Source organism: Poecilia formosa, unplaced genomic scaffold (assembly GCF_000485575.1).
Source record: "Poecilia formosa unplaced genomic scaffold, Poecilia_formosa-5.1.2 Scaffold820, whole genome shotgun sequence".
Classification (NCBI taxonomy): domain Eukaryota; kingdom Metazoa; phylum Chordata; class Actinopteri; order Cyprinodontiformes; family Poeciliidae; genus Poecilia; species Poecilia formosa.
In genome coordinates this window covers 70,678-84,394 of record NW_006800759.1, presented here as the reverse complement: position 1 = coordinate 84,394, position 13,717 = coordinate 70,678, and the positions used below count along the sequence as shown (strand labels likewise).

At 38.6% G+C, this 13,717-nt stretch overlaps 1 protein-coding gene across 1 annotated transcript in view; it reads right to left on the bottom strand.

The window, feature by feature from the left end:
• Positions 1-13,717, bottom strand: part of LOC103131720 (uncharacterized) — a 44,760-nt gene that overhangs the window by 2,435 nt on the left and 28,608 nt on the right. The window contains exons 4-5 of the mRNA XM_007543419.2: positions 7,041-7,227; positions 6,708-6,947 (exon numbers count right to left, since the gene is read on the bottom strand). Of these exons, the coding sequence (XP_007543481.2) occupies positions 6,708-6,947; positions 7,041-7,227 (427 nt within the window). The remainder of the gene's footprint in view (positions 1-6,707; positions 6,948-7,040; positions 7,228-13,717) is intronic.

The window sequence follows — 13,717 nt, the reverse complement described above, 5'->3', positions numbered from 1 at the left end:
CTTAGAAATAAGAAACAACACAGTGGCGTGAAAACTGAGGATAAAACAGGAAAAGTCACACCACCAGATGGTGTATTTCAGATATTTAAAACAAAAACCTGATTAATAATTATCAATATCGACAATGAGTGATATAAACTGATATGAAACGCTTATATGGTGATAAGTTCTTTAGTTGTATCGTCTACAGAAAAACATGTTTCCAATGTTAGGAGTGAAATAATCTGCCTGTGGAATTAGGAGTTTTCCATCAATATTAAGAAGTTATTTACTTAAAGTAAGCACCAATATCTTCCTGAAAGTTACTTGTGAATTTTTTCTTATTTCAAGTTTACTACGATACTTGCAGTAGAAACTAAACCAAACCTCTTGGTAAGACTTTGTGTTTTTGCAGTGTGATTAAAATAACTCCTTGGTGTATTTCGCTCATGTTTCTTTGTGAAAGTAGAAACATTTTAGCCTGTTATGAATGTATGTGGAGTGTTACTGCAGCTTTCCCGGCTGGAGGCTTGAAGGGGCTCAGTGAAAACCGTAATAAGCTCAAATCCGCCGCTACATTAGGAAGGTTGCTGGTTCAGATCCCCTCGGCCAGGAATGCTGTTCCCACGGGAATATCAGCACAGCTCATTTCTTACCAAACCAGATATGTTTATCCCCCAGCCCCTCTTAGTTTTAATATAGCTCCACATAATGAGCAGGATTTAGCACAGAGGGGCCCATTCACAACACACTGGAGCCGTTTATTCACCGCAGATTGCTCAGCCTCTCAGGCGGCTTTCAGGATCTGCACCAAAAGATGAGGAAGCTGATCCTATTGCAGGTCTAGAGATCAGAGCGTGTCCCGACACGCCCTGCAGCGTATCAGCAGGACTGTCCCCTGAGCCCAGGCCGCGCCGGCTGCCTGTGGTTCTGGTGATCATCTGCCAAAACGTCCTGCGAGATCCCTGGAGGTTGGAAATGCTGATTTTCATACAGCAGTTTTCAAGAGTATCCATACACTTTAAACAGAATCTGATAAATTGTCACCAAGTCCTGAAAGTATTTAGACAGATAATCAGTGGAAAAATGAATTTACTTCCTGCCTGAGCTACAATAGGAATCTGCAAAACCAAACCAATCAGAGCCAGGGGGAGGGTCGTAGCGCTGTCAATCCTCCTTGTGTATGCGCTGCTAAATGTGCTGCTAAAAAGCTCAGTCAGGCTCTGAGGTCGTTTCCCAGCTGAAAGGTGAACCTCCCCCCATATTCTAAATCCTTTTTCTCCCAGGATGTTTTCAGTTCCCTGTTCCTGCAGCCACCAGCTCATCGTCAGGCTGTACTGTGACGCGCCAGGTGTTTTTATCTCGGTAACAGTGGAGCTGTTGACAGATTATCCTCCACGGTTGCCATGGTTACTTCTGATTGTCATCTGATTGGTTTGTCACCATTTAAATTCTGACACTTTCTGCAGACTTTTCATTCACCATTTATGCCTTTTTTTCTGCAATATTAGAAATAGCATGGTGGTCCCTGAAGTTATTGCTATAAACAATAATATTGTTATTTTGAGACCATTTTCAAGTATATAAATAAATGAACTAATTTCTAACATACATTAAAAATTAGAGCTGAGAGACATTTTAAATATACAAAATGAATAAACAAATTAACCAAAACAAAAGAAACAAATAAAATTAATTATCTCTGATTTATTGCTAATTGCATCTTTTAATGTTTTAAGGAATACATCAAAAGATGCAAATAAACAATTAATATAACACAAATTAAGTTTTATATGTAGTGAACACTTGATTATTTGCATCTGCAGCAAAATATAATACTTTTATCTTAATATCAATACAGTGTAGGGCTAATCAATTGATTATATTTTGGATTAATAACCGGATAGCAAAAGCTGCTTAAATCTTATTCCACAGAATTTGAGCCAGGTGAAGCTAAAATGTGAGGCAATTTTATTTATACAAAACATTTTCAGCAACAAGGAAATTCAAAGTGCTTAAAATTTCCAGTTAAGGAGTTTTTGGTAGAAAATATTTACAAAGCTTTTTTTATATTCACTGCAAAATGTGTGTTTTTGTTTAATTACTGCATTTGCTTTTAGTTAATTGCCTGTTTTGAGTTTAATCGATAACTAAATTAGTTGATTTCAATAAGTGATTAATCATGATTATTTGGATTAATCGTTTCAGCCCTAATGAAAACCTTGATATTACAAAAGCGGAGCCATCGTGGCTTTTTCACCTGAATACATGGATAATAGTTGACAGAAAGAGTGGATGTTTCTTTATTTCTTGGTGTCGCCGTTTGTGTGCCGCTCTGCTGTGAGACCCGAAACCCTGACCACATCAACCAGCGTGACTGCAGCGTGGAAATCACCCTGGACAGACAACACCAAATCCCTCAAAATGAATCTTCTCACATGAGGGGAATTCCCTCCGTTACCTCCCCATGTGAATCTGCAAAAGTCAAAAAGTCAACTTTAAACCGAGGTGGGGATAAAAAATGATAGTCAAGTAAGAGAAGAAAGTTGTCGTCCAAGTCATTAACTCGGATGCTGAGTTAATTTCAATCATTTAATATTTAAAAATTACATCGTCAGGTGACCCAAAGTATAAAGATAAGTGGAAATTTGGGTATTTTAAAAACCAAAATGACAATAATTCATATAAGGAACAAAAAATAACAAAATCAAGCAAAATATTTTTTTCCAAATCAGTTTCTTGCAATAAAAACTAATGAAACTTTAACGTTCAGTTACTACCCCTTCATTCAGTGGGCAGAAAATCCAGAAATTTTACTCAAGCAAGAGTAGAAATACTTTATGATAAAATTACTTAAATAAAACATACAGTGTAGGAAAAACACTCCTAAAACTAATTTTTTTTCAAAAAAGTTCCTCAAGTAAATGTAAGGAGTTAAAACCCAACTGAGGGTTTAAGAACAAAAGGACATTCTGAATCGGCGCCGTAAGGAAACTGTTTTCCAGGTGAGTGATTTTCTCTCCAAGTTAACCCAAAGTATGTGAGAAATGGTTCAGCCAAGACTTTTCAGACTAGACAATCTGACCACTGCTATATCAGTATTTCTCTTTGTGCTAAAAACAACAAGCAACACTGAATTTTCCTGCTTCTACAACCACAAGAACAATCTGCAGCAGAAAGGAACGACAGGACAAGGCGAGGCGAGGAAGAGGATGAAAATAAAGAGCAGGGACTGGCTGAAGCATGAAGAGCTCACCACAGTCTTTTTCTGGCTACTGTTGTTCTTTGCAGCTCACCGCAGCGCACTCAGCATGACCACAGCTGGCTTTGGGCTGGCAGCAGAGCAAAGTCCAACAGCTGCATGCAGTACCTGCAGACCGCCTCTAGGGGTCAGCATTACACACAAACACAACATCCCTCAAACGGGAGGTGGAGCATTTCTCTAAACTACATTACCAAGTTTAATTTACTTCATACAAGAGAAGACATTAAGCTGTAAAAATTCAAGCACTTTCCAAGTATCTCCAGGTAAGTTTTCAAACTTTTCCAGCACCAAACACTGGAAATTAACTAAAAAAAAAAAGAAAAAAATCTGTTTCAATTCATTATTATATGACATCATTTATTACTGTTATTAATAATGTCTTGTGGTTGTATATATTCTACTTTCTTCAGCAGGGAAAAGGTTTTGAAATCTCTCTATAAAAACACAAAATCTTACGAAGTATTTTTTCTCAAGTTTCTCATGTAACACTTGAAATGAGACAAAGCCAACATACAAGCAACTTTTCAGCTAGATATAGGAACTTGTCTGTTGTGAATAATTCCCTAATATTGATGAAAAAGTATTTCTTCCAGTGGCAGATTATTTCACTAGAAACATGGGAAGAATGTCTTGTTTGAAGTGAAATAATCTGCCAGTGGAACTAGAACTGGGTTGCTAGGTAACAGGCTGGGTTTGGCTGGGGTTGCTAGGTAACGGCGTAAGACCTGTCACTTGTGAAAGAAGTGAAATAATCTGCCTATAAAACTAACTTTTTCATCAACATTAAGTAATTATTGACTTATGACAAGTTGCTTAAAAGTTAGTTTTGTCTTATTTTGACAATTTTCAATGTTCTTCTGTGTATAATTTAAAAAAAATAAAATAAAATAAAAATTGAATTTCAGCAAAAACTGAATGAAAAAAGCATCCAAAAACTGGTTTTCGTTTCGTTTTCGATTTGTCTGGTTTTCAAATGAAAACCAGACAAATCCAAATCTAATTTTATGTTGATACAGTTTGATTTTAAGCAAAAGAAATTCAGATATAATTCAGATATGAAGGTGAAATGATCCAGATGTCAGCACAGATCTCTCTGTTTGTCTTTTCTGCTGCCCCCTCCTCCTGTCCTGGTGGTCTGCAGGCCGACACAGAGGTCAAGAGAAAAACAAACCGACCAATGAGGAGCTGGTGCACCATAAGGTCAGGGGTCACAGGTCAATCAGCAGCAGGAGGAATGAAAGTCAACACTGACGTATGGTTTTAATGGAAACTATGATTTGTTTCATCAAACTTTTCTAGAGACACAAATATCTGGAGTTAATAGAATTTAACATCTAGAAAGGAAGCAGATACTAACTAACCATTCTGGGTAAAATACAGGGGCGGATCTACAGGGGGGCCACTGGTGGCCACTGCTCCCACCCCCAAAAATATGATGTCCTTAAAATCATACTTATGAAAACTAAACTCTTATATCTTTCATATTAAATATTAATTATTAATTCAGAAGAAATAGATATAATTATTTATAATTCCAAGCACAGTGGGTTCAATCAATCTGCCAAGTCAAACTGACAGAGGAGGGTAGAAAAATTATACTTGAGTAAAAGTAACAATGCTTTAAAACTAAAAGTGAAAAATAGCCATCCAAACACTTGGTCATAAAACTTGACTTAATAATAGAAGTGACGCCATCTGACTGAGAAAAGTAGAGAGCTCTGTGGAAATTCAGGTATTTTAGACTAAAATTTGAGAGAAAACACAAATAAAAACACAACTGTTACGTTTGGGACTTTCAGAAACTTCACTGGCCACTTCCTTCTCTCCATGTAAAAGTTTCTATCTTCACTTTAAATCAATTTACTTCCTGATTTAACCCCTTGAAATTGGGTCTCTGTCTCTTTAAAAATTCCTGCTCTTTCTGAAGCTCCGTCTTCAGGAAGTTGTCCCAACATGGCTCCTCTATTAACCCTTTAACACTTTTTTACCAGCGTTGCTCTGAGCAGCAGCTCCTGTAATGAGCTCAGCAGCTGTTTGCTAATTGCTGCTGGCTAGTCTGAAGGAGCTGCGCGGCGGAGGAGTTACGCCTCAATTTCTCATGCATGTATGAAAGAATCAAGGCAACGCTCGAGGTGCGTTTTAGATGATTTAACAACATTATAACATGATGCACAGCTCAAAAGGCTGTTATATAAAACTGCCCATTTAAATTAAGACTGAAAATCCAGCTGTGACTTTGAGCGAATAACTGAAACATTGATCATCATATTCTATGCGTATTGATGATTTTTGACAAAATGTGATGTTTCTTAATGATGTTTTTATTGCTGTGAGTCACTCTGAGCTCGACAGAAGAACCCGGCCACCTGCAGAGGCTGAACTCGACCCGGACGAATCATTCTGCCGCATGTCAGCGGCGTCTGAAATGGATCCAGCGATCAAGAGACAGCAGACAAAGAGCTCAGAGCAACCCGTGATCAAACCCGCCACACCCCGACCTACAAAGGCTCCCGGACCGCCAGGGGCCACGGCGCGCACCGGCGAGTGCACGGAGCCGGCCTGTATCAGATACAGTGAGCCGTAAACCGACCCGACCCAGAGAGATGGGAGGACATGATGAGGGATGCGGGGGATGAGCGGGTTCGCTCTGAAGTTTAGATAACCGCTTCCCCCAGGGATCCGTTTACAACCGTCCATCTCCATCCAGGTCTGAATGAGCCTCTTATTCACAGAGTTCACACAACTTTCAAGCATTTTGAAGCATTTTCAAGGGAAGTTTCAAACTTTTCCAGGACCAAACCTTAGAGACTGGAGCAGTTATGATGGGTTCCTGGCCCGACCCAGCAGGTTCCCCGCATTAGGAAAGAGAAACTGAAGCCGATGTCTGTTTTGTGTCAGTTCGTCACATAAAATAATAAAATAAAATGTATGGAAGCTTGTGGTTGTGACAAAATATGAACAAGTTAATGTTTAGTCTCTGAAACGCTTTGCAGTCGAACCTTTAAATAGAAAAGAATAGAATATCCTTTCTATTTTATAGCCCTGTGGGCTATAAAATATATACATTTATATAAAATTGACAAACACCGAAGAGTGACGAAAGTAATTCCAATATGACTGAAAATAAGTAAATAAATAAAATAACAAGCACGTTTGTTAATCTATAATCTATAGATGATAGAAAATTAGTTGTAAGTTACTCAGAGTTATAAAGTCAGATTTCAGCCTCAAATTTGGCCCAACAGCTGCTGACAATAAATATTTTATCATCACCTGAAATGATCCCATGTGGAAACATTCTGTCTTAATCATCAAATTAGAAAGAACTGAGTAAAACCAGATGAATGAGTTCGATTCTCCATCTTCAATGTGTGTTTTAATGGTTATCTGGACAGAAAAATCACAGCCTGATGTTGAAAATATGAAACCATAAAAACACAGTAATATGCTTGTGCTTGTTTACCTGCAACTCTTGAAGTCATCGCTGATATTCTGACCCAGTGAAGACGCGGCGGGCTGCAGGACGAGCCCTGCAGGCGCCGATGTGTTCCCGGAAAGCAGCGGCTGCGTCTGATTGGTCTTCAGGTCCCATGCGTGGTTGCTGAGGCCGACGTTGGCTCCGCCTCTCCTGCGACGAGGCAGCGTCCCGTGCAGCGAGACCGACTGGTAGGCTGCAGCGGGAACCTCCTGACCTGAAGGGATGCTGCATGAAAGAAACGGGCAACTGAAATGACACACTGAACTCATGTTAAATTACATTTTGAGGGAAGAAATTTAGCATAAAAGTGAGGATTACCAGGGATTGGAGCCGTGGAGATCCATGGGGATATTGAGTTTTCTGGGGGAGACGCTGTGGGCGGAGCCGGGGCCTCCGGAGTGGGCGGGGCCTCCGGAGTGGGCGGAGCCTCCTCCCATGGCGTGAGGATGTGCATGTAGCGACCGGGGCAGACTGGCAAAACGCCCCTCAGCCATCATCCTCAACTCTGGAAAAGTGCAGAGAAATTACATGAAGCATGATTAATGTAAAAAAAAATAAAAACAAACCAAACTTGGCGAGCTTTCTGGGAGTGAAATAAGGTCACACACTGCAAAAAACTAAATCTTACCAAGTATTTTTGGTCCAGTTTCTAGTGCAAATATCTTAGTACATTTTAAATAAGACAAAATTAGCTTATAATGACTTTTCAGCAAGATAAGAGCTTGTTTTAAGTAAATAATTCCTAAATATTGATGAAAAAGTTCCAGTTCCACTGGCAGATTATTTCACTTATCAATCAATTTTATTTATAAGATCCCTTCATATTAAAAGTAGCTCAAAGTGCTTATAACTAGACATTTTTCCAGTCTTATAAATGAAATAACCTGCCAGTGGACCAAGTACTTTTTAATCATTATTAATGAATTATTGACTTAAACAATCTCCTATGCACCTGTTGCAGTGTGAGATCTCAGGACGAGAAGCTGCTCGCTAACGATGACTAGCATTGGCTTTAGCTGTTAAATTGACAACTTAATGCACTAAATCTTAAAAGTGTTTGTGTTACATAAAGGGACCAACTGCTAATTGTCAGCACTAAGACAACTAGATGAGGTCAGGAAAATGTTTTAATTAAAAATAAATGAGAGAGAAGGAAGCTATGCTAGCTTGACTATGACAACTGTAACAGTAGATGTGCTGTGGAATGGTGTGCGTTTCTGTTCAGTTAAAAAATAAAAAACTGACACCAGCACACAAACCCTGACAGATCATCAGCAGAGCACGTGTTTAAATCAGCTAATTAACCCACTGCTGTGTTAGCTTAGCTAATGGCAGCGGTAGCTAATCTACCACAGCGATCACTTATTAATCATCGAGCCTGAAAACATTAAACTGTAACGGACTGAATGTTCTGTTGTTTTTGTTGGAAATGTTTGAGTGTTTTTTGATGTTGAATCCTGATACACTAGTGGACCTGTTGTCAGTCAGTTGCTATGGCAACGGGTCTGCATGTAGCATAGCCAACACAGACAGCGAGAAACAAAGAAAACTACAAGTGGTTTGAGATCTTCTTCGATGGTTTTTCCTTTGCTGTGGCGCTGCACTGAGTTAGTAATGCCTCCATCTCCAGGTTTCATTTAGTTAACAGAGTTGTTCTAAGTATTGTCTTAATTCATGTGTGCTAAACTATTTGCACTAAGATTAGACAAAAATTCCTCTGCAAGTTTGTGTTTTTCTGAGTCAACGCACAAAAACAGTGTACTAGACAACAGTTACCACACCCAGATACACCAAACTGGGATTATGTGTCAGGCGATAACAATGCAAACCAACAAAGTGGCCTGCAGGGAAACAGAAGTCATCATTACGCATCGGTAATTACAATAATACAAGGCGTTTAAATACTACATGTCACGCCTGAAGGACAGATTTTTATGTTTAATTATGTCTCCAAACACACAGCAACATAAATAATGATTATTTTCATAAGCATTTAGTGAATTCAGACATACATCATAATCTAAAGTTTAAATGGAGAATCCTCTGGAGTGGAGGGTCATGAGAGACAGGGCTGCAGCTATCAATTATTCTAGTAATCGATTATTCTATTGATTATTCTGATGATTAATCGATTAATCAGAGAAAAAGATTTTCCAATTAACCACTTAAGTCTTTTTATTCAGTGTTAGAAATACATTAAAATAAGGAAATACACAAATATTTCAAGAAAATAAACATGTTGTTGCCTAAAATGCAATAACAGCTTTTCTGCAGTCGATTTGAACAAAATGGAGTTAAAACTTTGACACTTGAGTCTTTTTGAGTAAAACATATTTACAGAAAGTTTTTTTCCATCTTATATGCAAAATGCATGTATATTTTTTGTGCAGTTTTGGCTTAATTGATGATTAATCAATTCCAATAATTGATTAATCAGATTAATTGCATCTAATCCGATGAATTGTTTCAGCCCTAGAGGTGTTTTATGTAGTATTAGGACTAGGATGAAAAGCGCTCCAGCAGGCTTGTGATTAGACAAAAATTTGACTTTTTTTGTAAATTCTAGAAAACATTTCACAACCTGTTTGCATCCGAATCGGAGAGGATGGAGACAATATGAAGCAACAGCTGCAACTTCCCTCCCTGCACCTTTATTTTGTGTTCATGAAGTAAGCTGTCATCTGTTGGCCTGAACACACAGTGATGAAAAAGGCAGATAGATGCGCGCTGCTGGGAAAACACAGGATGGGTTCTTTTCACGTTTTCCTGCGATGTGAGGATGACAGACGCATCATCTGCTCTGAATCACTCTGTATGCAGCAGTTAGTCACATCGCACAAACTAAAATAACACGGAAACCACAGACAGGCTGGATGCTCTCAGTCCTGATCTCAGCAAAACCAGCGTGTGTGTGTGTGTGTGTGTGTGTTATATAATATAAAGTTATTTCAGACAATTAACTGTGAGATAATGTGAGGTAAGAACTGAGTTAGAGGTGAACTTTTGCCAAACAAACGTTTTTTTTTCTCCATTTTGTTTTTAAATATGAAGCTTTAACATGCAAAGAAAAACTTTATCAAGTGGATAAGTTAGTAGGAATTAAAATATCTTCATTTATGACAGGCTGCAGTTTAACTGATGATGTTTGATGTGAGCAGTTTGTGAACTGGGAGTCCTCAGCCAGCTGCAAAGCATCTGTTTCAAACCGAACCGAACTGTGGGGGGTCTCAGAGTCGTCGGCTCCTGCAGATGAATGTCAATGAAAATGCAAATGAAGCCTTAAGGGAATCAACAGCTGGCCGGTCCGGTCCGGTCCGGTTCGGTCCAGGACAGGCCGCTCAGCACTGAGCAGAGAGACGTTTATCTGAGGAACGTCGGACCAGACAGAATGTGGATTCCTCCAGATCGGCCACAGCACCTATTATGTGACCCTGAGGGATTCAGCTGTGTGTGTGTGTGTGTGTGTGTGTGTGTGTGTGTGTGTCAATGACCATCTGCCAGACACACAACCTCCCCTGTTCTGTGTAAAGAGTCAAATCTCATTCATGTAAGTGACAAACACTTGAATGTTTAACTTCAGGATAAACTTTTCATGCAACAGGAATTCATTTTATAGAAAATATGAGAAGATTGATGGATAGAAAAACTTTATCAAGTGGATAAGTTAGTAGGAAAGAGAAAGAGTAGTATGACTTAAACGTATTTTTACAAAAGTATCTCTCCAAGAAATTACTCAAGTAAAAAAGTATTTGGTAAAAAGTTCTGAGTAACTGATCAAATAATCAATAATTTCATATTTAAAAATTACATCATCAGACAGACCAAAATATTAAAGTGGAAATTTTTGGTATTTTAGTAACCAAAATGACAATAATTCAGATCCATAGCAAAAAATAAGAAATTTTACTGAAGAGCAGAAATACTTCATACTAAAATTACTCTAGTAAAAAGTACAGCATAGCAAAAATACTCTGAAAAAGTAATTAAAAAAAAACATACTCAAGTAAATCCAACTAGTTACTCTCCGGCCTTTTCTATCCGCCTGTCATTTATTTCACATTCAGCCGTATTTCAGCCGCTGCTCTCCGTCTCGGACCTCATCCATCTTTCTCTTTCAGCGATGCGTTCTCCTCCCTCCACCAGACAGACGTCGTCTCCTCGCCGCTCTGCGTCCGTCACTTCAGCTCTTCTTTTCTACTAAACTTCTGTCTCTTTCTTTTCTTCGGCCTTCTGCCTCTCCTTTCTTCATCGCCTCATCTTTGGTCCCAGCAGCTGTTCGCCAACCAGTCGCATCACTCAACACGAAACAGACAGACAGGCTGCAGAACCGTCCTCAGGTCTCACTTTAGAAATCAGGGCAGAGACTTTAACGCCCTTATTTAGGGTAAGAAGCCGTTTTGGTCAATTATTGGTCTGTTTTATTGTTTCCTTTTCTTTGCACCAATCTGATGGTTGAATAACCTAAATAACAGATTCAAAACAGTAAGTATGTCTGTTGAGCTCAAAAATCTACATTAAATTCAATAATTTAGCAGCAAAAAAGGATTTTTGAATTCGATTAATTGCCACTACTATTAAAAACATAACTAAAGGTGCATTATATATAAGATTTTTATTAATTCCTTTAAATTTTTATAGTTTGTTTTTACTCAGAATAAATAACAGGAATTATCTGTTATAATTACTCGCATGAAATTGGTGGTTTTGTTTGCACTGAAGCTTGTAGAAGCAACTAAGGTTTTATTTTGTGCACAAATCATCATAAATTCAAGGTTACAGTTGAAATAGCTCAGCACAGTTTGAGTTCATATCAGCTATATTTTCTCTCTTAATGGTGCGTCTGACATGAACCCAGTGATGATAAATCCTCCCAGTTATGAGTTAAATGTTTTCATGTGGCAGATCACTGAGCAGACCTTCATATCCATGAGTGGTGATGCTGCAGAACGGCTGACATCAGCGCTCTGCTGTGGACGACCTCTGACCTTCCACCTCTGCTGCAGCTGATATTTTTAGAAACGCAGGCTAAATTTAAAACCTTTAGTAATTTTTCTAAATTAGCCTTTCATTTTGCATGGTGGGACACTTGAGATCAACTCAGAGGGAATCCTGGCACTTATAATCTGTATAAATTAATGAGAATAAAGATATGTAGCACTGCAATATGATGAAAACATCATATTTGTTAAAATAATAAAAGCTCAATCTTGATCCTTTAAGTCGTGAAGCCAACCAGACCGGGCAGCAGGAAACTTCTCCCCATTTCTTTGTCTTTTATGGAAAAGTTGTGCAGTTTGTCACGTTTCTTTCTGTTTTATTCCAAACAACCAGAAGTTGGTCTTGACCAACATTTTCCTGTTTTTGGACTTTTTATTTCAGGGTGTATTCAAACCAGGAAGGTCATTTGGTCCAAACCAAAAGCAGGTTTTATTTTATTTTTTTGTTTGCTGCTGTTTGTCTTTACATTAAAAAAGTGAATTAAATTATGTAAACGCAGTTACAGTTATGTTATGTCGGTTGTTATGACAACAGCAGATATTACCGGTCTTTACTTTCAAAAGAAACTTTTGTTAAAGGTGACCCATTATGCTTCCTTGGACATGTCAGGATAGGCCTATGGCCTATACAAAACATGTTCACTACATTTTATTTATTTTTTTACACAAAATCATTTTTGGATAATGAGATTTTAGTCTTTTTTTGGTCGTCTCTTCACTTTAAATCCAAATAAGCTCCTGCTGGCCACGCCCCCTAACTCAGCGTTTACACTCACATGTTGAAATGTGAGTGTAAACATTTCACTCACATTTGTGCTTCTGATGTAAACAGAAGCACAATCATATAACTATGCATCTTTGAAAAGCATTACTAGAGCCTCCAGCACAACCAACAAGAATGCAGTAAGTGGTTTCTGGATGGTGACGCAACAACAAAACACTGACGTTTCCAGCAGCCATTGTATAGCCCATACAGCGGTAAAACCAGCTGACCAAATGTGCTGGAGCTCAGCTCGGGTTGCTAGGTAACGGATGGAATTCTGCTGGAGTTGCTAGGCAACACACCCATCAACTGTGGTTCAACAAATCGGGAGGTTTTTGAAACGGCTCATTTTCCAGACACCAAAAAAACTTGGACTGTTTCCAGAAGAAGTGTAAGTATAAAAACGCATAAAATGTTTTTTTTGTTTCGGTTAAAACTTTTTCCAGCAGAGGAAAAATAAATTTTACAGTGGTCTCTAGTAAAAGTTGCATATCTGCAAATACGGCCTATCGCACATGTTCAGTTTCAGTTGTTTGACAAATATCAGCAAAATAAAGGATCTGCCTGACAAACTGTTAGACTTTTGCTCTTCCAGGAATTTATTTGCTCCAGTAAAAAATCCCAGTAGCATTACTGAAAACATCACAGAACCTCAAAACACCCAAAAGATTCCCTGAAGGAATGAATAAGTGTCTGTACATAACAGACAACTTAAGCCGTGATTATGTTCGAGAGTAAATACAAGTTCTGACATTAACCAGTTGGTTTTTCTTTACTGCAGTTTTGACCAACTAGAACCAGAAACAGCTTTTGTTTTTGCAGTGCATCCAGGACTTGTGTGGGTTTAGAGTCAGAAAATGGGACACCGACATCTCTGCAGATCCCACACATCCTGGACACAAACTGTTAAGACTTTTACCTTCAGGGTGCCACTTCCAAAAACCAAAACAAGTACAAGGCAAGACCAAAACCTGCCTTTATGAAGTTATTTAAAAAAATATCCGTTTTCTCTGAATGAGTTAACATAAAACTGCAGCAGATTTTTGCTAAAATATCCCAGCTGGAAGCAACATGTAGATAAAATCATTAGTTATTTTAGGAAAACCTGCAGCAGCAAACCAATCACACGCCTCTCCTTGGCAGTGGAGCAACAGACAAAACATTCTGGGTCTTTGTTAGCGCTGGTGCTGAAGGCCTTGGGTTGGGAACACACACCCACACACCCACACGCACAC